This window comes from Delphinus delphis, chromosome 16, assembly GCF_949987515.2.
Source record: "Delphinus delphis chromosome 16, mDelDel1.2, whole genome shotgun sequence".
Classification (NCBI taxonomy): Eukaryota; Metazoa; Chordata; class Mammalia; order Artiodactyla; family Delphinidae; genus Delphinus; species Delphinus delphis.
The window spans coordinates 26,538,379-26,561,156 of NC_082698.1; the positions used below are offsets into that span (position 1 = coordinate 26,538,379).

General features: G+C 52.9%; 1 protein-coding gene across 6 annotated transcripts; it reads left to right on the forward strand.

The window, feature by feature from the left end:
• The first annotated feature begins 1,005 nt into the window (after nucleotides 1-1,005).
• Nucleotides 1,006-18,293, forward strand: KCNIP2 (potassium voltage-gated channel interacting protein 2). Of its 6 annotated transcripts, XM_060033583.1 has the most exons (11): nucleotides 1,006-1,356; nucleotides 13,741-13,836; nucleotides 14,721-14,774; nucleotides 15,414-15,538; nucleotides 15,762-15,788; nucleotides 15,940-16,009; nucleotides 16,178-16,248; nucleotides 16,370-16,477; nucleotides 16,663-16,767; nucleotides 16,902-16,964; nucleotides 17,259-18,293. In XM_060033583.1, exons 1-11 carry the CDS (start codon nucleotides 1,284-1,286, stop codon nucleotides 17,304-17,306), a joined length of 840 nt encoding a protein of 279 aa, XP_059889566.1. In that variant the 5' UTR covers nucleotides 1,006-1,283; the 3' UTR covers nucleotides 17,307-18,293. The 6 variants fall into 6 exon arrangements, with proteins under 6 accessions (XP_059889566.1, XP_059889568.1, XP_059889567.1 ...); XM_060033585.1 differs by lacking the exon at nucleotides 16,663-16,767; XM_060033584.1 differs by lacking the exon at nucleotides 15,762-15,788.
• The last annotated feature ends 4,485 nt before the right edge of the window (nucleotides 18,294-22,778 follow it).

The following is a 22,778-nucleotide window of genomic DNA, read 5'->3' on the forward strand; positions in this document are numbered from 1 at the left end:
ACCATACCATCAAAACACATCAGACATTGCCCCCGCCCCTAATCCTCATGGTGGTTGGGGAGCTCATGGGCTAGGAGCCCAGGAAGGATCGTGGGGGAGGTCAGACTAGTAGGCTCAGTTGTTCAGTAGCCATTCCTGGGAGCTGGAGGTAGGCGAGCTTTGTGCTAGCCGCTAGCTTCAGAAAAAAAGAGCTAGTCTAAGGGAAGGGGGCCTCGTAACAAGGGCGTTTCTCCCCCACTCTTGCCTGCATCCTCAGACCCCTCAATCATTTTCCAAATCTTCTGGAAAACAGAAGGAATCTAGAACAGGGCAGGTGACAGAAGAGAGCAGGGCAGGAAAGTTGAAAGAAAAAAAAAAGGAACAAAAGAACAAGAAAGTCTTGAGAAACTGACCTGGTTCACTCTTTCTTTTCTTTTTCTTCCCAGTTGGCCAGCGGGGGTCATTAGATCAGGGAAGAAGGCACCTTGAGAGTGAATAGGGCCCAGAGACAGGGTCCTGGAGTGGGTGAGGGTAGGGGTCCTTCCAAGAGAAGAGAAAATTGTAGTCCACTGGCCTGAGATAAGCCTGCGTTAGAGGCTGAGTTGACCTTTGCATCCCTAACCCCCTTCAAGCAGGGTGGGCACTGGTGGGGGCCAAAGAGACTCATACATGGGTGGAGAACAACAGAGAAAATAGGGGCTGACAGGGAGACCGAACAGGGGACTCATACGTACCCGGGCCAGTGCTGAGGGTAGGGGAAGGAGTGCTGAGAATCGGGGGCGGGGATTCCTCCTAGCGGAGCCTTTCTGGCCCTGTTCCCTCCTCCACCCGCAAGACCCGGGACTTCAGGTTTAGGGGGTAGTGTTGCCAGAGAGCTCGTCTCCCTCCCCGCACTTCTCAGCTCACCCTTTCACCGGGTGCCTCCCCCGAACTGCAAAGAGGAGGGGGCGGGGGTAGGGGGAGCCAATCCCGGCAGCGCCAAAGGGGGGAGGTGGCGGTGACAGCCGCGGGGAGGGGGCGGGAGGAGAGGCGGCTCGGCTCCAGCTCCGGGCTCTTCTCCGCTCCACTCTGCCTCCGGCTCTGCGCTCACCTACTGTCCAAGCCTCCCGCTCCTGCCCCAGGATCCCCAGGTGGGCCCTAGACCGCGGCGGTCCGCAGGCTCTTAGCCCAAGCGCTGACTCTCCAGCCACCAGCCCCCGGCAGCGCACTACGCCGCTAGGGGGCGCCGTGTGAGTTCTCTATCCCAGCCACCCGGCGCCCCCTCCCACGGCCCACGTTGGGACGGGAGGGGGGCGCCGGGGGCCATGCGGGGCCAGGGCCGTAAGGAGAGTTTGTCCGATTCCCGAGACCTGGACGGATCCTATGACCAGCTCACGGGTGAGTCAGTGGCTTGGGAATCGGGGGAAGGAGGGTAGATTCCATCCCCCAAGACCCTTAAGCCCCTCTAACCCCTGCCAGGCCCTTACCCACACTCTGACCCATTCCCAGGTACCCTCCCGGCTGTTCTGGGCGGCAGGACACTGAGGTTCAAAGCCTTGGGTCCCGCGGGGGTGGTGGTGGTGGTGGAAGGGTTGGGGGCAGAGCACGTGGGCCGGTGGGGAGAGGCAGCAGGTGTGGGCATGCATGACACAAGGCTAGGAGGGTGTCTATAGTGGGAGGTGTTACGTGTGAGAGCGCCTGTCATTCTTTGTGTCTGTGTGTATATATGTGTGTGCGCCTCCCACAGCTGGTTGCCATGTGCCCTGGGCTTGGTGACAGCCAGGGTGAGTGTGATTGCCTGTGATTGTGCAATTGTATGTCTTGTCAGATGTTTCAGTGAAGTTGTGTAGGACCCTGATTGTACTAATGAAGTTGTTTTAACCAAGTATCTCTGTTCTGTGTGCAACTCTGTGCTTTGAGTGTGTGATTTTCTGTATGAAGAGGCATGTGACTACCAGTATGTGTCAGGTCTTCACTTTATGGTGGTATGTCTCTTTGTAAGACTTTATGACTGTGAACCTCCTGGGACAAGCATGTGTTAAAGTGGGTTGTGTTGTGTTTTAATTGTGAGACTGTGCGGGTTATATTGGTGTTTGATACTGATTGTGTACTTTCACGTGGTGATGTCTGCAGTGGGGCTCTGTGAGTGTCTATGGCATGTCTTACCCTTGCTGCCTCTCTGGCTTCCTGGGGCAGAAGGGGGTCTTTAGTGCACACCACTGCTTCCCCATGTTTTCCACAAATAGCCCCGGTCGACCCAAGGAAGGACTCTGGTGTCCATCTACCCAGCCTGGCTTCCAGGAGCGTCACCAGCTCCTGTGGGGAGGCTTTGGTTAATGCTGGATCAGCACCCCCCCCCCACAAAGTATTTAGAGATCATTCTTACAACTGAAGCTCCTTCAACCCCCAACAACCCTCCCAGAACTTCACCCAAACCCAGAGGAAAACAAACCCTCTAGCCTCCCCTCCAGACCCAGAGGTAGAAGCTCTAGGCCTGGGAGGTGCCATGTGGCCTCCCCTTCTAAGTATCCCCCCAAACCACTTTGCTGCTCAGGCATCCTCTCTCTCCCACACTGGGGAGGTATGTGAGACCGGTACATCTGTGCCTGTGCATATTCCTGGGTTTGGTAGGCAGATCCACGTGTTTGTGTGGGTGACTGTGTCACCTTGTGTACATTTCCATATACGTGTGTTTCTGTCTCTCATTGTGCAGCCTGCCCAAGAACTCCAACAGAGAATGGGAGTAGGGAGACTGTTTGCCCTGTGTCTGAAACAAGCTGGGGAGGTGAAGGGAGGCCATGATCCTTGTCCTTGTCTTGAGGAGAGTAAGGTTAAGACTTGGGGATGAGGAGAGGACTAGGTTGTAACACCTTGAAAAAGTGTCTCCCTGACTAACACACCCTGGGGAGGTTCTCGTCCCTATGCCCAGACTCCCAGAAGGGGGAGCCCTTCCACTCAGGCAGGCCCCAGATGTGCCCTAGATGTGCCTCAGGCCTGGATGGATTACAAAGGTGCAGGTGACTAGCTCTGCTTTAGACTGTGTTCTCACCAACTCAGGATCCTTGAGAGTAGTAAGGCCCCCAGCGCCCTCATTAGCACCACATTAATCAGTGTTTTCTTCCTGCTTTAACTGATTCTCCCCTTTAGTGGAATCATCTGCTCCCCACTTGGCTATTTGAATCAGAGATTGGGTGGAAGTGGGGAAGCCCTTGTACGGGAAGGTGCAGGAATAGAAGTGTGAATCCCAGCTCTGTATGACTTTTGCTCTCTGGGCCTCATTTTTTTCATCTGTAAAATGGGAAATACTACTTCCCACCTGCCTGCCCCCCAAGGGAAATAGAAAGTTCAAATGTTGACAAGCATCAAGAATCGTGTTCCACGTCATCAGCATCCTCGCTGTAGATAGCTCCACACGCGACTTGGGAAGTAGAAATAAGACTACCAGGAGCTCTCCTTTCGAAGGAGGGCTTATCTTACAGCGGGAGATAAATGGGGTTGGGAAGCCGGTGTTAAGGCGGTGGGTGCTCGGAGACGCCTGAGCTGAAGCCGGATGGGGAGTCGTTGTCCGCGGTGCTGAAGCGCTTGCAAGGCGGAAGTGCAGCAGGACCAGCCAAATTCCCAATGTTCCTTCCTTGTGCAGGCGGGATTCCTGGAATCGGACCTGGGGGCATTCTTTGGCTTCAGTCATCCCGGCCTATCAGGCTGACAGGGAGGGGGCGCTAAAGTCATACCTCAGGTCATCCTGGGTTGCCTCAGCCTCTTTCCTTACCCACTCCCACCCCAGGCTCAAAACAAATCTGGGGGGCTTCCCTGGTGGCGCAGTGGTTGAGAGTCCGCCTGCCGATGCAGGGGACACGGGTTCGTGCCCCGATCCGGGAAGATCCCACATGCCGCGGAGCGGCTGCGCCCGTGAGCCGTGGCCGTTGAGCCTGCGCGTCCGGAGCCTGTGCTCCGCAACGGGAGAGGCCACAACAGTGAGAGGCCCGTGTACCGCAAAAAAAAAAAAAAAAAATCTGGAGGAGACTTTTAGGAGAAAACAATCCGAACCCCACCCCGCCCCGCCCCGCATCTAGCACCTCCGGGCCAAGTCCTGAGCTCGGGTCCCGGCCTGGGATCTCCGGAGTTGCGTCCCTCCGGCCATAAATATCGTTCCCGGACTGGCGCGCCCCCGTGTGGTTTTAGAGGAGCCATGCTTGCGGAGCTGATTCCAGATGAGGATGTTGCCAAATCAAGTGGCAAGGTTCCATGGAGTTCAGGGGTGACTCTCGCCTCGTAAATGTAGGATTTTCAGCCAAAAATACGGGATCCCAGTCGGAAGAGTGGGATCCCCATAGGCTCTGTCAGAAGTTTAAAGGCGTTAGTGGGTCCTGGAAGGGTTTACTTTGGGTATAACCAGATAGGGATGAGTCCAGGGCCAGGACTGTGGGTAGGGGGGCTTCTCCTCGATGCATCTGGCTGACAATCGGCATAGGAGGGGAGAGTGTGAACCCGCCGCACCAGGACACAGGGACACAAAACAGTTACAAGAAAAAGATATTCAGAGACAGAAGACAGACCAGTAGGGGCACGTCCCTGCAGCCCCTTTGTCACTCCAATACACTGGTCAGTTCCTCCTCTTCCCTCCTACTCTCGCGCCCATTGGTCCAGGAAGTATGGAAGTGTGGGGAGTTGCCATGACAACTAGGTCGTCTAAACCCCTTCGCATCTTTGTGTCAAAATGGGAAGAGGAGGGGTGTGACAGGCAGAGAATGAGGGGATGAAGCGGGGCAATGAAAGATAATGTTCATTCCCTCCCCAGCTCATTTTTCAAAAACCGCGGGTGCCCCCTTCCCCACCGGAAATTCAGAAAATATTCCCAGAAAAGGCTGTGAGGGAGAGTCCGTGCCGCCCCTCCCCCCCCGGCCCCGCCCCGCCCGAGTCTGGGAATTTGGGGGGCGGGTGCTTCAGGCGCTGAGGCCAGGGTGAGTTCCCCTCGTGTGGCCGGGAGAAGACGGGAAGCGGACCGAGGCTCTATTGCCTGAGATCCTGGTCCTGTGGGTCCGGCCCTCCCGCGCCGCCCACGCAGGGCCCACTCCGTTGGGGGCGGAGATCAGAACGCCCCGGGCCTTGGGGGCGGAGCTTGACCTCTGTGCTCACCGCAGGACCATGAACAGATGCCCCCGCAGGTTCCGGAGCCCGTTGGGGCAGGCAGCGCGATCCCTCTACCAGCTGGTGACTGGGTCGCTGTCGCCAGGTATGAGGAAGGGAGGAAAGGGCTGGACCCCTCAAAAAGTAAGCGAAGTGGGATAGGAGCCTTACAGAGGTGGGGAGAGAAAGGGCCCCTCACAGAGATGGAAGGGGCAGGATCCTTCAAAGAAAAGAGTTTAAAAGGCAAGACTCCAACAGAAGTGGAGCTTGGGATAGGGTCCCTTAAAGAGAAGGTGAAGGACATAGGGGTCTTCAAAGAGGAAAGGAGAAGGGGCATCATCGTCCCTCACAATGGTGGAAGAGGGGGCAGGGCTCCTTACTGAGAGCAGAGGTGGGGGCCTCAACAAGGTGGATGTAAGGGGCAAGGCCCCTCACAGGGATGAAGGGAGGAAGCTTGCAGCAGAGCAGGGAAAAGGCAAAGCTCTTTACTGAATTGCTTAGTTTAATGGGATCTTAAGATGACTAGGGGCAGTGTGCAGAAGGAAAAAATCCTGAGGTGGGACTGGACCAACATGAACTCAGCTAGTGAGTTTATGCATGATGGATGGATAGACTTGTACGGCATAAGGATTGTATGTCACCGTTTTGTCTATCTCTGGGAGTCTGTATTAAGGGGGTTTGTGCCTCAATGGGGTTGTGATCACTGGGGCTGTGCACCCCTAGGGTTACGTATCCCTGGAATTCTGTGACACTAAGACTGCATGTACCTGGAGTTCTATGCTTTAGAGTTGGGTTGGGGGTTCCTGAGTCACACTAAGTTAGCTGTATAGACTTCATAAGGTTGTACCTTGGTGTGGGATTTGTTCAATTTATGACATGGATTGTGGGTGTCATATCATGGCACTGCTGAGATTATGCACACCTCCACTTGGGTTTCCTTAGAGCTGCCTGGGCAGGGCCCACAGAACCCAGCAACTCCTCCCCACCTGACCTGGGGAGACCAAAACATCCTAGCCTGGTGGCATTCTGGGATCTGTAGTTCTCTGGCTGTCTGCACAGTATCCCCTTGAGCCCCTGGAGTATAAGCAGGCCTCTCCTTACAATGTGCTCCCAGAAGGAGAGGAGATGGGGCTGAGCCAAAGCCATGCTTGGATGTCTCTTGGGAAGCATGTGTCCTCCAAGCCCCCTGCTTGGGCCTGTCTCAAGTGACAGATGGCTGGAGCCAGGCGGGGCCAGCTCTCAATCATAGCAGGCATGACTTCCAGGCCCTAAAATAGCCCCAGGGCCTAAGGAGATCATTAATTACCTGATGCAGCTGGGGGCTGCTCTGTCTTCTGGCCTGGTTGGGGATGGAGTGGGGCTGGAGGGCTGACAGAAGGGTCTTTACTGGTTGGGTTCTTCACTAGGGGAGCAAGGGCAGACGGGAAAGTGGGACAGTTACATACTATGGGCCCCCTTCATTAGGCAGTATTTCTCTGGGTTTGAACTTCGGGAGGTAAATAACTAAATGATAGGTGTATCTCCGTGGTGAGATTTGAGGGATCTAAGGGAGGGCTCACTTAATGCTTCAAGATAGTTTTCCCTTCAGCCTTCACTATGCCTGAAGTATTTTCATTAAGACTTCACTCCTCTGGGTGAAGAGCAAGGTGGCACAGGGATGCTTGGGGAGGACAGACCCAGGCAACTTTCTCACAGAGCCCAGAGACTTGAGAGGTCTCTGAGTGGGGGTGGGGGGTGGGGAGAGAGCCTGAAAAACAACTTGCTCTTTCACTTCTATCAGATCCTCTCACCAGAGGCCTGGTTGATTTAGGACCTTGAGTCCTGTGAGGCTGGGTCAAGGTCTCTGAAGGTTGAGGGTGAGGGTGAGAGAAAGAAGAGGAGGATCTGCAGACAGGGCAACCGGCTAAACGGTTGTCAATCTGTCCATCTGTGAATCAGCAGCAGAGAGCAAGGAGATGCTGCTGTTCTGCCTCTTTCCAATCAAATAGCCTGGCTTGGCATTCAAGGCTCCATGGAATCTGCCCGTTTCTGGTCTTATCACTCATATCTACCCCAATACCAACTAAGCTGCAGTCACTCAGGATTCCTTGACACCTCCACACACGTTGGAGAGACAGCCTGAGGGAGCTGGCAGATCACTGGTTCTGGTTCAAGTCTCCATCTATCCTTTATCATCTGTGTTATCTTGGGACAATCACTTCTCTGAGCTTCAGTTCCTTCATCTGCAAAATGGGTATACTGCTACTCAATCTGACCATTTCAGCTGTAAACACAGGAATAATAGACCCTACCCCTCAGGTCTATTATGAGGACTAAATTAGATAACATGTGTAAAGTATCAAGGACACAAAACATGCTCAATAAATGTTGGTCCCTTTGTTAAGGCAGACTGTTGACAGTTTAGCCATCCTTTAAGAACCAGCTCAAAAAATACCCTCTCCAGGTTTTTCCTGGGCTCCCAGTTAGAAGACTAGAGCTCATTTCATGGCCTGCTTTGAACAGTTCCTACCACATAGTAGGCACACAACAAATATTTTTTGAATGAGTAGATACCTTATAGTTCTGTCAGTGGACTGTCTCTCCCTGCCCAGGAGAGCCAGAACCCTGTTTGGTTCACCTTTGTTCCACAGGCACCAGCTCAGAGCCTGGCATTCAATTTGTATAGGTGCAATTTTTTAACATCTTTGCCCTCTAGGAGCTTGGAATCTAATTGAGGAAACAGGACTGATCCAGAAAGACCTGAGTTCAAATTTGCAACATCTCCTCTTAGCTAGGTGACCTTGAGCAAGTTCCTTTACCTTTCTGGGCCTCATTTACCTCATCAGTGAAATGGGCACAATACTTTTCACTCTGCCTACCTCATGGGGTTGTCATGAGAAGACATGGAAATAACAGTGTTTGTGGAAATGCTTTGTAAATTGCTAAGATATGTAAGGGGGGAATATAATATTATTAATAGTGGCAGTAAACAATTATAAGCAATTACTCTGTGCTAGGAATTATTCTAACAGCTTTCCGTGTATTAGTTCATTTAGGAGGGCCTAGCAACCATATGAGGTAGGAAACCGTGGCACAGAGAGATTAAGAACTTAGCCAGTTAATTCCAAGGGGCAGAGCTGGGATTTGAACCCAGGGAGTCTGGCACCCTGGCCCACACTGTTACCTACCATGCTATGCTGCCTCCTTTTACTGTTCCCACTGATAACATTACAGACTTAGGTGCTGAGTTTTGAGGGCCCAATGGGCTACCGTAGAATTTCAGGTAGCTGGGAGCCTGCTGAGGGCTGGAGGCTCTGAAGGGAAGGGAATTTAAGCTGTCTCTAAAGGACAGGTAAGAACTGTAGGATAGGAGAGCAAAAGGGAGTTCATTCCAGGCAGAGGGAGTAGCAGGAGCAAAGCCACAGAGATAGCACTGGGTTTGGTGTGTTTGGGGGACAGTGAGGAGGCGAAACTGGCTCAAAAAAACGTATCTGCCGATGAGGGTGCGGGAAGGGTATTAAATCCCAGGCATGGATTTTGGACGGTGAGAGGGAGATGCTTGCTCATTTCATCTGTAAACCTGTAACCTCCAAAGGTGTGAGAAGCCAAAAACAGTCCCTGAGTTGACTTCTTCCTGGGGGAGAGAGGGGGGACAAGCAGAGGACCAAGCCTGCCGGAGGCATACCCTCCTTCCCAAGGATGTTGGAAGGGTCGGTGGAGAGGGAAGGGGTAAGATACGGTGTGAGATGAATGCCTGACCCCCCAGTGGTGGCCATGTAGAACTGCAGATCCGTGAACCTCAAATGAAGCAGTAGGGACTAGCCCCCATCCCCACCCCCACCCCACAATTGAGGCTGAAACACATCCCAGAGCTGGACGAGGTGGCAAGGGTCCCTTGGGTTAATCCCCCTAAACTGGGCCTCCTGTGTGAGCAAGCCGTCTATGAAAGGAGCCAGTGTAGCGTGGTGGTTTAGAGCACAGGCTGAGTCAGGCTGGGTTGACACTTATTGATCTTGGAGATTTTCTTAAGCTACTTTTGTCTAGTTTTCCTACCCATAACGTGGGGATAACAGTACCTCCTTCACAGGCTTATTGTGAAAATTCAAAGTGATAATGTCTGTAAGCACATAGCACATTATCTAGCACATACTGAGTGCTCAATCCCTAGCCAGCTGTGGCAGTAACCCAGAGGCTCTTATCTTCTGGCTCCCTGGTTCTGCAAGCCTCTCCCCACCCCACTACAGACACCACCGCCGCCATCACCACCACTTTGAGGGAGACTGGAAGACGGGGGAGGGGCTTCAGGAATACAGCGGGGCTGTGTGGCTCCCTTGGAAGGTTCAGATTTCCCTCCTACTCTGGGTTTCTCCATCAGCTCAGTAAAGATTCCCAAAGAACAGGGAGGGTTTTGGCAGCTCCTGGGTGAGGCCCCTGCCAGGTGGAAAGGAAGAGCACATCCCTCCTCTCCCAAGGAGCTTGATTCTCTGGGTCCCAAAGGCAGCTGCAATAAGTCCCCTCCCCAAAGGGTCATGATAGGGCTAAGGGGCTGTTTCCTGCCCAGGCTACTGGACCTAATCCTCCCTCCCTTGGGCCTCAGTTTCCCTGTGGCCTGTGGGAAGAGAGTGCTTCCCGCCTCTCAGTCTCCATGACAACCGCAATCGATGGTGGTGGTGTCCTCCTGACTGGAGAGGTCACCACCTTCTCCTCCCTTATATTCTCATACACTTTCATGCAGATACAATTACACAACCACCATAGACCCATACTCCTAATTATATGACACATCCATACTACCAATCTTCAGACCCACATGCCACAACCCTGCTAAAATACAGATACCTCACACCCCATACACACTCAGAAATACTCCAATACACTCTCACACACACACCCCACAGACACCCAGGTTACATACCCATATACACCACACACACCGCTAAGAAAGGTGCACAATCATGTGTAAACACACACACAGACACACGTAAGAGGAGGTACACATACTCTCCATACACATACAGGAATATACACACAAGAAAACACTCAGACACCCATAACATATTCTGACTCACACATCTATTACTTATGCATGGGCAGCTCCTAGTTTCACACACACACACACCCTGCCCTTCCCTGCCTTCTCTCTAAGCACAGGTCTTCCCTCTGCCCCCTCTCTTTGGTACGGAGTAGCCACAGGCTGTCTGAGGGAAGCTGTCTCGGGCAGAGGCAGGGCACTGCCCCCCTTCTGTGGTCTGGCCTGGCCCATAGCCTTCACACCAAAAGCTCTGGAGGAGATACCAATCCATAGGCAGGAGTGGCCCCGTGAAGAGGAAGAGGCTGTGGCTTGGAGGCTGTGGCTGGGAGGCCTGTGGGGAGGCGGGGGGAGGGGGAGAGGGAGGAGATCCGGGGAGCGAGAGGGGGAGGGAGACTGCGGGCAGTCCTACTCAGGCTGGGGAGCCTGAGGGGGAGGAAGTGTGAGAAGGGAGGGCCAGCCTCAGCCTGTGGGGCCATGCCCCCGGCCCACCATGAACCTGGAAGGGCTGGAGATGGTCGCTGTGCTTGTGGTCCTCGCCCTGTTTGTCAAGGTGCTGGAGCAGTTTGGCCTCTTTGAGCCTGTCTCCTTGGAAGGTAACCCAGGTGTCTGGGCATGTCTGGCCCGCTGGCTAGAAGGACAGTGGCCTGCAGGGTTGGGGAGAAGATTACTCTGACTTTATGACTGGGGTGAGGGCTGCAGGGGTAAGCAGGTTAGTGAGGGGATGGGACATCTGGGGGAGGGGAGTTGGGGGAACAGGACATCTGGGAGAGGCAAAGAGGGGGACTCAAGGAGTGGACCTGGGGGAGGCGAGGAGGGAATCTGGGGGATTGGGTGTCTGAGGGAGGTGAGAGAGGGCCAGGAGCCAGGGAGGTGATGAGGGGGTACAGCATGGGGGGACTGGGATTGAGGATAAGGGGAAACTGGGGGGAATGAGGAAAAGTCTGGAGACAGGCAGGGGTATCTGGAATAGAGGAAGGAGGTTCCAGGGGTCCTGAGATAACACCAGACTTCTGGGGAGTCCCTTTTGGGGCCAGGGACCCACAATGGCTCTGAAGATGTGTGTGACTCACCACACCTCCATCCTTGCAGGTGTGGGTTACAGGGTGTGTGTGGACTCAGTGTGTGAGAGATACAGGGGGTGTGGCTGTGTGTTCATGTGTGTGAGAAAGGACAAAACGTATGACTACTTGAGCCTGTGTATGTGACAGGGGTGTGATTTACTGTGTCTGAGTGACAGAGTGTGTCGCTTTATGAGATGGCAGATGTGACTGTGCCTGAGGGGCATGGAGTGTGTGGCTGAGCCTCTTTGGGCATCTGATTGTGTGTGTGGCTATTCCCAGAGTTCCCTGATGTTATACCAGCTCCATACCCAAGGTTAGGGATGGGGTGGGTTCTGGAGGGACAGGAGTGGGATCACTGTGAATGAGACATTCATAGACAAATCTGGTAGGACAGTGAGGGGTGGATCGGATCAGGGACCCTACCTCCCAAGCCGCCTTGCCTCTCCCAGGTCCTCTCAGGATCTAAGGGCAGAATGGGCTCCAGAGTCTAGAGTGGGAAGTGGGAAGGCAATTCTCCACCCAACCCGAAAGTCAGGTGGGGAGAGTGATACTGGAGGTAGAGAGAGGAACATGTTCTGCCTCCCCAGGGAGTTTTAGCCTCTCCCTCTTCTTCATGCCGAGACCTGTGCAGCTCCATAGCATGGCTACAGGAAAACAGGCAAGAACCATGATAAGAGGACTGCAGGGTAGACACCTGGGAGAACTGAAAAAATGTGAAAGGAGCTAGGGAAGAAGGTCCGTGAATTGCCTGCTCTAGAATTCCGTAAGAGCAGAAAACTCCTAGTCTACCCTCCATCCTCTGCTGCATTTATTGGGGTGGGGTGGGGTGGGTCGCAGGGATTGGTCCTAGATGAACTGGGATTCATCCAGTCCTGAAAAGATGAAGTCAGTCGGGCTCTAACTTTCCATCCCCTTTAGACTATTGGTGGGAAGGGGGGAGGCATCCTGTCTGCTGAAGGCACCCCCTTTCTCTTCCCACCTTCAGAGGAGCCAAGAGGAGACTGAGTCCTTGGAGCAGGCAGGGGACCAGATGGGGGGATGTGTGAAGAGGGGGAGGTTGGGAGAGGCGGGGGGAGCCAACCCCCAGTCCAGAGGCTACTACACCACCAGAGGCCCCAGGCACAATCGGCTTCGGGAAACCAAAGTCCAGGCTAATGGAGCCCTGGGCCAGAGGCCAGGCCGCCATCGATCCCTCACCCAGCTCACTGCCTCCCTCCCACCTCTCCATAGCTCCTGGGGAGAGAGGACAAATGGGAGGGAGAGGAGGTGCTGACTTCAAGCAGTTCCCTTCTGGGAGCACAGCATCTTCCTGAGGGTGGAGCCGGCTTGGAAGGCAGGGCCTGCAAGGGAGCTGGGGTGCCAATCTACAACTAAAGGAAATTGGGCCCCTCCAGGAATGGACTGAGGCCAGCTTCAGTCAGTATGCCAGGTCCAGTGAGCTCTGGCCCTCGAGTCTGGAGGTGGGTGCAGCCAGGAGATAGACACACAACAGGAACTTGGAGGGTCTCCCTGGGATACAATTAGAGCCGTAGGACACATGTGTAAATAAGAGGAAGTGAGGGGAACTGTGATCAGTGGGCTCTGGGTAGTCCCACATTACAACAAAATACTCATCTCCAAGGTCTGTCATTGCCTGAACGTTTGCTATCATTTCACCTTCAAAGAGTAAGCCATACTGGAAAAGACTGGGAAGGGACACACTTTTAGGGTGGATGAGTTCTCTGAGAACTCTGTTCTGCTGGCGGGAAGATTCTAGGTGCCTTGGAATGAGGGGTTATAGGCAAGAAAGGTGGGGGTGTACCCAGGGCAAATGCAGGTTCTGTGGGTGAGGTGCAGTCTTAGGTATCTGGGTGCCATGGGCACCTAGGTCACAATATGATATGGGCATGTGTGTGGTGACCTTGATATGTCATGGTGACCACACTGTGATGTGATGTCCCAGGGTCATTGTGTGTTCTTGTGTGGTTTGATCGTGCTGTGTGTAAGATGGCCTGTATGGTTCCTAATGTATGTCTGTCATGTTTTTCCCAGGTCAGTCACATTTGTATATGTTTGTATTAAGAAGTACTAGGTCAAAGTGTGTATGTCTGTGTGTGTGTGTGCATGTGTTGGGAGGCCACTGGGTATGAATGAGGTACTAGGTATCAAGCGGTCCTTATGTGGCATCCATCACTCTGATTTATCATACTATGTATACACACCTGTCACTGTGTGTGTGTGAGAGAGGCAGGCAGCCCCCGGGTTGGACATCACCCTCAGAGGTCCAGCTGTAGCACTGGAGCCAAGGACACTGGGTCAACAAAGACTGAGGCCAATGCTACTTCCTCCCCCCACCCCCGGCCACCTCGCTGTTCCCAGCTGTGTCCCTTTATACAAGGTGCGGAGCCACCTTGGTGGACTTTCCATGCCTGTGAAACCCACTGGACTCCCCTAACCGGCCCCAGCTACTCTCACCATTACCCACCCCCCATATTCCCCCAACACCCGCCCCCAGCCAGGGTTGATTTGTGATGGTGGGGAGGGTACAAGGAACAGAGGGACAGTGGGGTTAATGTACCTTCCTGGGGTCTTCTCTCTTCCCAGGCCACCCTCCAGGGCCCACTAAAAAAGCGCTGAAGCAGCGGTTCCTCAAGCTGCTGCCTTGCTGCGGGCCCCAAGCCCTGCCCTCAGTCAGTGAAAGCAAGTGCCTCTCCTGTGCTTCCGGGGGCGGGGCCCGTATGTGTCGGGGTGTGACCGGTGTGAGGGGAGCCGGCCTGCGTGAGTGTGTGTGGGCGTGACCAATGTGGCGGAGGTGGGCTGGGCACTGACTAACCAGGAGTGTGAGGGGGCGTAGCTACGCAGCGCAGAGCGGAATGTGTGGGCGTGGTCAGTTTGGAGGCGGGGCCTGAGTGTGTGGGCCATCTGGGTGTAAGAAATGGGCAGGATCTGGGTGTTTGGGCGTGGTCAGTGTGACAGGCTGAGGCCACTCGGAGCCTGTGTGAGCGTGACCAGTGTGGCAGGGGTGGGACCAGGCGGCTGTGAGGGTCTGTGCGTGGCTTAGCTGGGGTTAGTGTCTGGCCGCCCTCCCCGCCCCTGGGCATGTTTTGGGCCTTGAGATGTAGATCATCAATGCCTTGACTAGATGGATGCAAGTGTAATGATGGAGCCCGCCTTCCTCCAGATGCCAGGATACCTGAGTTTCCTAGTACCAGCCTGGTCCCCAGTTGAGTGACCTCGCTTTGTCTGTAGGCCTCAGTTTCCTCATTTGGGCTTTGCCCACCTCACAGGATTATACATACTGCATCTTTGCAAGCTATAAAGGCCCGGTTTTGAGAAGGTCGTTGTGTTTGATTCTGCTGGGTCCCACAATGGGGGTCGATTCGGAAAAAGGGCAGGGGGATGTGCGCGGGGTCCGATTCGTGTGTGTCTGTGCTCATTCGTTACGTGTGCCTCTGTGCGCGTGGGGCGCTGGGGTGTGTGCACTGTAACACGCAGGTCTGTGAGATTTGCTGTGAGTGTGAGGGGCGAGGTGTGTGCAGCTGGCCGGGTCCTCCGCTTTCTCGGTGACAGTTCGCTCCCTTCAGCATTAGCCGCCCCAGCCTCCCTCCGCCCCCACAGACCCCGCCCGCTGGACCCAGGTGACTTACTCTCCTGGTGGGGGCGGGGGCGGGGGACTTCGGGAGCCTGGGGTGGGGGCACCTGCCTGGGGAATGGATGTTGGGAACAGGGGCGGGGCTGATACAGGGCCAGGGGTGGTGGCCTTCTCTAAGGCACACTAGTGCTGTGGCAGGAGTGGGGTGTGGAGGGGGCTTGGCTGGAGCTGGGCGGGGCATGGCTCGGGCATGGCTGGGATAGGCGGGGCTTGGCTGGAGGGAAGGATCTGGGCGGGGCAAGGGTGAGACCGGGCGGATCTGAGTTGGTAAGGGGAGGCCCAGAGCTCGAACCCTCAGAAGCCCCCTCTCCAACCCAATTTTCCTACTCCTGGCCTTCTGGGACAAAGACTGGGCTGGGGGCCTTCCCCTCCAACCATGGATCAAGGGCCCAGGGGCCAGCGCTGACTCAGACCCCGGGCTCTGGGGCCAGGCCTGGCCTTGGCCTGGGCCCGCTGATATACCTCGAAGCCAACCAGCATCTCCTTGGCTCTGGGTCCGGGGAACTGGCAGGCTGGTCTCCGGCGTCGGATATGGGGGGGATGGATGGTTCAGTGATTTTGAAGAGGAGTCGTGGGGGACAGGCCTGAGGCGCGGCTGTCCCCCCCAACCGCCCCCACCCCGCAGACAGCGTGGAGGATGAGTTTGAACTGTCCACCGTGTGTCACCGGCCCGAGGGTCTGGAGCAGCTGCAGGAGCAAACCAAGTTCACGCGCAAAGAGCTACAGGTCCTGTACCGGGGTTTCAAAAACGTGAGTGCAAAGCAGAACCAAACTGGGGAGGGGCAGGGCCTATCCAGGACTTTTCTGAAAGGTTGGCCTGGAGGCTTTGAGGAGTGACAGGGGAGGGGAGGAGAAGGGACAGCTCCCCTTCCACCACAGACCAAACTTCTAGGTTCCTGCTGGTTTGAGAAGGGGCGGAGCCTGTAGATTGGTCTGTCAGTTCTGTGTTTTTTATTTGTGCGCTTGGGAGAAGTCTTTCCTCCAGGAGAAGAGCTATATGGTGAGCCCCCTGGAGACACGAAGATTTCCCCTCTCTCTGGGAGTCTCTGGACAGGGAGGGTTGGGTGGGAACCTGGGGGGTGAGGGGCGGTGAGTGGAAGGTGGTTTTGTCTCTTCCTTCAGTCTGGTTTCCTTCCCTACGCTACCCCCAGGAATGTCCCAGCGGAATTGTCAATGAGGAGAACTTCAAGCAGATTTATTCCCAGTTCTTTCCTCAAGGAGGTGAGGGGACAAGTCCTGAGAAGAAGCAGCTGTCCATCTCTAGGCTGACTTGGGGAGAGGGCTGGAAATGCCAAGTGAATGGGGTTTGAGGAGCCCCACAGAGGTAGGGAGGTAGGAAGTCCTCTCCTGTCTGGAAGCCAAGCTTACTCATCCACACTTATCCTGCAGACTCCAGCACATATGCCACTTTTCTCTTCAATGCCTTTGACACCAACCATGATGGCTCAGTCAGTTTTGAGGTGAGCTGGAGACTGTGGGCCAGGGAAGCATGTTTCCTGGGGCTTCAGGGCCAGGCCAGACCCAGAGAGAGGGTTGGGTGAAAGGTATCAGAAGACCCATTTTCCCCTGCCTCCTTCCTAGGACTTTGTGGCTGGTTTGTCAGTGATTCTTCGGGGAACCACAGATGACAGGCTGAACTGGGCTTTCAACCTGTATGACCTCAACAAGGATGGCTGCATCACCAAGGAGGTACAAGGCAACTGAACAGCTGGAGGGGTTGTATGTGTGTGGGGAGGTGTAAAGGGCCCATAGGAGGGAAATGTGACCCACATATACATCACCAGCAAGGGGTGGGGTCTGCCCTAGGCTCTAGGCCTTCTAGTTTGGAGGCTGGAGGCTCTGAGGAGGGATCCTCTTCTCTCTCGGCCTAACAGGAAATGCTTGATATCATGAAGTCCATCTATGACATGATGGGCAAGTATACATATCCTGCACTCCGGGAGGAGGCCCCAAGGGAACACGTGGAGAGCTTCTTCCAGGTGCCTGGGACTGGGTAGGCTGGGTTTTAGAGTGAAGGGAAGGAGGTGAGGTCGCAGAAGGGAACTTACCCGAGTTCTGCCTGCCTCTCTCTTGTCATCCCTTCTGTTTTCCCTACCTGACTACTTTTTTGCAGAAGATGGACAGGAACAAAGATGGCGTGGTGACTATTGAGGAATTCATTGAATCTTGTCAAAAGGTACAGGGCCCTGCCCTCTACATTTCCCTGGTTTGGACTCAGGGCCTGATTCAATTATGTAAGAGAAGGCTCCTTTGGGCAGAGTACTATTTCCCTAACTCACCGCTACCTCTGAATCTTTTTCCTTCATAACTTGGGGAGGCCTGTCCCTTCGCCACCTCTCTGGGTGTCTCCTTCCTCACTGCCTCTCTCTGTCTCTGAATGTCCCCATTTCTGAGTCAGTGTCCTTCTCCCTGTCTCTGATAAGCTCTTTTTCTTTCTCTCCAATCTGCCTCTCTCCCACCATGGCTACAGGACGAGAACATCATGAGGTCCATGCAGCTCTTTGACAATGTCATCTAGCTCCCCAGGAGAGGGGGGTCAGTTGTCCTGGGGGGACCATGCTGTAGCCCTAGTCCAGGTGGACCTCACCCTTCTCTTCCCAGGTCTGTCCTCATCCTAGCTCTACCCTGGGGGCTATAGGAATCCAAGAGCCTGGGGATTCAGTGGTTCAGATTGCTGGAGCTGAGGGGGCTATAGAGTGGGCAGAGTGTATCTGTGGGGTGTTCCCAACTCCCAACAGCTCCCCCTTCCTGTCTGAAACTCAGTGCTGAGGGTGCCCCTGCTACAGGAATTGAGTGGTCCTCCCCCTTCCACTCCCACTTGAGAAACCACAATGCTAGACAAAATGTCTCCTGCTATGGTGCTTCCCCCATCCCTGATCTCATAACCATTTCCCCTAAGACCCCCTTAACAGAAAGGCTGTTCTGTCATTGGCACTGACTGGCCTTTCAGACCAGGGCCTTTGAGAGCCCTGTAGGAGGTGGACAAGAATGTAGAGGGAGTAATCTTGGGCCTGAGCCAGTGCATAGGTCCTAGGAGGTAGCTGGGTTAGAGAACAGAAGGGCCTGGGGATTATCAGTGAGAGCATGCCAGGCTATAGCTTTCAGCTCTACAGGTCTGCCATTCAAAGCTGTCAGAATATGAATTTCCAGGCTCTTCAGAAGACCTTGTTTCCTTGGAAATACCCCAGAAAATTTCCAAGTATCCCAGGAGAGTCTGGGATCCTGGTGTTTGGCTCATTCCCTCCTCTCCTCCCTTCCTGTTTGTGTAGTGGTGGTGGCAGTGGGGGGAAGATAGGTGGGAGCTGTCTTGGCTGATACCTGCCAAAGTTTCAGCCTACCCTCTCTGATGGCTACAACTTAAGTTTTCATTTGCCATTTCCTCTCGACTTGGAGGCACAGAGTAAGTCAGGGACAACACAGTGGATGCCTTAGAAGAAAAAGGAAGGAAGGAGGCGGGCATAGATTTGAACCCAGTGTGGGGGCATTTATTAGACTCTGTGATATACCCAGGCTCTATTCCTGCCCCCCGACATAGCCTCCTAATTGCCCACCCAGAGTCTCCTCTTGCTCTATTCAATCTACCCAGAGATGCCCCTGAGCACACCTTGAAGGCAGGAACATTAGGACCCAGGTCCCACCTCACTGTCAGCACCCCTGCCGTGCCGCCACCCCTTAATATATCTGCTTGTCCCGTTTAGCTCACTCTCCCAGTCAGCTGTGATCTGAGGGGAGGGTCCCCAGGGAGCCCCCTTTCCTATCAGAACACTGTTGACTGCTTTGCATTTTTGGTTCCTCTGTAATTTTTGTAAAATAAGAAGTACACCGGATCCAATAAAACACAATGGCTATGCACAGGCTCTGTCTGCCTTTTTGTCTCTCCTACCCCGCACATAACTCACAACCCGTAATTCATACAGCCTTTTGGATTCCAGAGAAAATGCTTCCTTTCCTATAGTATGGCCAACCCTTGGCAGGAGATCAAGACACAGGTTCTGGAAGGGTTGGAAACCTACTGGACCTCAGAGAGGCCCCCGAATCTCCCTCCCACATCCTTAGAGGAGACAAGGAAGAGAAAGGTGATTGATGTCCTGAAGACTATGCCAAGCAAGCTGTCTTTTGGCTAAACATTCTTACAAGTCAAATCCAGAATTTCTAATTTACAGACATCTTCGTTAATTTCAAAGTGTTTTCTTTTGAGAGGGGAATTCCCTTTAGTTTCTAATGAAAGTTCCTTTGTATAAACATCTCAACCTTGCCTCTAGTACGGAGGTACATTTGTGTCTATACTGCAGCCAAGAATGATGGGGGAGCAGATGAAGTGGACCCAGGGCAGGTCACCGTGGAGCAGGTGACACAAAGGGTAATAGAAACTTCCTGTGCGGGGTGGGAACCTTTCTTTGTTCTGCTCCTGGAGAGGGGCTGCCAATGGTAAGTTCCTCTCATCCTTTCTCTAGGGCACCATTATGTGGTGATTAAGCTTCACTATCCATAGGAGGGGGATCAGGCCTTCTCTCCCAACACTGTACATGTTGACAAGGTCAAGGGAAGGGTATGGGTGTCCAAGAAACAAAAACTTACTTCCAGAGTCCATCATTTTGTCATCTGGTTTCACTGCTCACATCATCACACAACTGTCTGCTCCTTAGGTCCTTGGGTTTCTTTGGGTCACAACCCCTCTGAAGGATCTAATTAAAGTTGTGGGCCCACTGTCTAGAAAAAAAAAAAAAACCCAACACACTTTTCCATATATTTTTGTGTCCCTGAAGCCCATCCATGGGCCCTAAGTTAAGAACCTGTGATCTAGTCTACCTCTCAGCCTTCCATTGTACAGAAGAAGAAAAAGGCCCAAAGAGAGGAGAGGACTTGCTCAAGGTCACCTGGTGAATTTATACGACGATTGATACGTGATTGATACTACTAGACGCAATCCCCCAAGTCTCTGTTCAGGGTGGCATTGGGGCACAGTAAAAATTTGTGTGTGAAAGATGGATGCTGTGCATGTCATGCATAATCCGGACAAGGTGACACTGTGACAGGCTCTCATGTTGCCCTATACTTTTCCTTCATGGCACTTCTCAGTTTGTAACTGTATATTTAAGTATATTTATTTGAGTGATTGTCTTTTTCGATACACTAAGCTCCTGAGGGCTCCTTGAATACCCAGACTAGGTTTTTTTTCCCCTCTCCATCCTATCCTGGGGCCTGGCACATAATAGGCATTCCATAATTGTATGAATAACTGTAAGATTTGGATAAGTGGACATGGTGAGTGTATGTATATAACTGGGTTAGGTATGGAGACAGTCTATATTTTAGGGTAGATCCAAGCTTAAGGGAAATTGAAGTCTGAAGCTGAGAATTTCTAGGAAATGAGAAGTACCCCAGAATTTCTAGGAAATCAGAAAAAAACAGGAGGTTGGCATTCTGATCATTTTTTTCTGGCCACTGGTTGGATTCTGAATGTTGTTAGCTGCCCCATCTCAAAACACTCTTCTTTATTGCCTTCCAGTATTTCATACTCTCCTGGTTTTCCTTTTACCTTTCTGGCCATCCCTTCTCATCCCTCCCTTGATGATTCATCCTTCTCAACTGGAATATTAAACATTGGGCCCCACAGCTGAGACCTGAGCCTCTTTTCCATATCACATCCAATCCCATGGCTTTAAACACTATCTGTATGCAGGCGACTCCTAAGTTTTTATCCCCAGAATTCTCCTCTGAGTTCCAAGACCCATATATCCAATTGCCTGTTTGATGTATCCATGTGGATCTGTAATGGTCATACTTAACATGTTCAAAATGGAGCTTTGATTCATGCCTTCCCAGTCCTCGCCATCTCAATAAACCAACTACCTAGTTGCTCAGGTCAAAATGTAAGAGTCTTCCTTTCTTCCTCTCACTCACTCTTCCTCTACTCCCCTTTAATTCATCACCAATCCTGGGGAATTCCCTGGGGGTGGGGGTCCAGTGGTTAGGACTCGGTGCTTTCACTGCCCAGGGCCAGGTTCAATCCCTGGATCCCTGGTTGGGGAACTAAGATCCTGCAAGCTGTGTGGTGGGGCTGGAAAAAAAAAAATCACTAATTCCGCCATCAAAGGTGCACCATCTCTCTCCATTGCTGTTCCTAGTCTAAGCCACTATCATTGCTTAACATTATTAAGCAAGTAAGATTATTGCTTAACATTATTGCTTAACATTATTAAGCAAGTAAGATTATTACTTATTCATCCATCTGAAGAAGACCCTTCCTTGCTGTGGTTACTCTTCATCATATCACTAGATTTCCTTCCTTCATAGCACTTATCACAAACTGAGTTCCTGTGTGTGTACTGAATTTGTTACTGTTTCCACAAGCAGAATGTAAGCTCTGTGAGAGCAGGACCCTATCTTGTTCATTCCTCAAATGTTTATCGTAGGCCTACTAGGCTCTGATTCCTGTTGTAGGTGCTGGGCGGGTGGAGGTGTGGTACAGAGTGAAAGTGTGTGGCAAGAATTGCCCTTCAAGTTTGAGAAGTACAGATACGGAAGGTGCATCTTGCCTGGGTCATAGACCCTAGAGTGTTGGCTATGGAGAGTAGATGAAATTGTGGCTGATGACTTGCTAGAAGTTGCCACAGTGTAAAGTGTGAAGCAGAGAGGAGAGTGTCATGAGACTGAGGGCTGGGGTCAGCTGGAATGACAGCTCCCAAATCCCCCAAAGGACCACAATATCCAGTGAAGCTGCTATGGCCCCCAACTGTCATCACAGGAGGTCCCCTAAGAAAATACTTGCTCCTAACCCCCATCTTAACACTCCATGATTAAAAAGAAGAGGGACTATAAGAGTCCATGGAGCTACAAGTTGGGCTACCGCTGGAGGAGTCTAATATGAGATTCAAGTGGAAGATGGACAATGCTAAGTCTTAATAATCAGAATGAGACTGAGATGCTTATTTCACATTTATACCTCACATGTAGCCACAGATCTCTCAGCCAACAAGTGCATTATGACAGAACCAAAGGGAGCCCTGAGAACATATAGCAAGTGGACCCAAGCCCATCTAGGGCCCAGGGAAGGCTTCCACAAGGAAATGATGTTTATGCTGAAGCCCAAGGGATCCCACTTCTCCTTTACACACACTTCATACTCCCCATTCCCAAACAGGCCAGGCCTTTTCGCCCCTTCCTACATTTGTACTCTACTTGCCTAAAGTGCTCTCTTCTCTTCCCCCCTATTCAACCTGGCTAACTCCTATTTAACCTTTATGACCCAGCCCGAAAGTGAAGCCATGGCCGCTGCCTCTCCCCAAAGGAAGATGAAGTCGGTCCCTCCTCTGAACTCCCACAACACTTGGGTACACCGTGTGGGTATTATGTGTGTACTCGCTAGTCTGCACCACCATGCTGTGAGCTCATAGTGGCCCAAGAGGCCAGTACGGGGCAAGCTCAATAGGTGTCAGCTGAATGAAGGAATGTAGGAATGATTTAATTTTTAAAAGGGGTTAGCGCCAAGCTGGAGGTAGGGGGAAATGTTTCACGGCAGAGGAGTGAGCTGAGCTTCTTGGAGTGTTGTCTTCATAGAACCGAGCCTGGGTCGGGCTGATGTAATGAACCAACCTGTCAGAAGAATCTCAGTAGAAAGTAGGTCAGTTTCTTCCTGTCTCTTTAAGAACTAGAGGCTTGATTTCCGCGCCTGCGCATTGAGAGAGTAAACACCTCTCTTTTTCACCCACCCCCGCCCTATCCACATCCTTATTGCCCCAACCCAGCCTCCTCCCGTTCTCCCCTTCTTCGGGTGGGGTAATGGTCCGTTCCAGGGAGTCTGGCTCGTTCTGGAGGGTGGCGAGCATACAAATGGTACATTTCACTGCCTTCATTACCTTCCGCTTTTCGCGGCTTGTCTGTTCTACTTCCCCCTACCGAATGAAGCTCAATAGGCTGGCCCAAAAGAAGGCGGGGGAGTCGGGTTGAGGGGACCGGTCTGAGCCGGTCTCCGGCGCAGGCGCACTGC

What these genes read in the sequence shown, in the direction of transcription:
- KCNIP2 (XM_060033583.1), top strand. Translation starts at nt 1,284, where the DNA reads ATGCGGGGCCAGGGCCGTAAGGAGAGTTTGTCCGATTCCCGAGACCTG. An exon ending in TCCAGGAGAAGAGCTATATG is followed by an intron (nt 15,789 to 15,939) that starts GTGAGCCCCCTG and finishes CGCTACCCCCAG; the next exon opens with GAATGTCCCAGCGGAATTGT. An exon ending in ATGGCTCAGTCAGTTTTGAG is followed by an intron (nt 16,249 to 16,369) that starts GTGAGCTGGAGA and finishes CCTCCTTCCTAG; the next exon opens with GACTTTGTGGCTGGTTTGTC.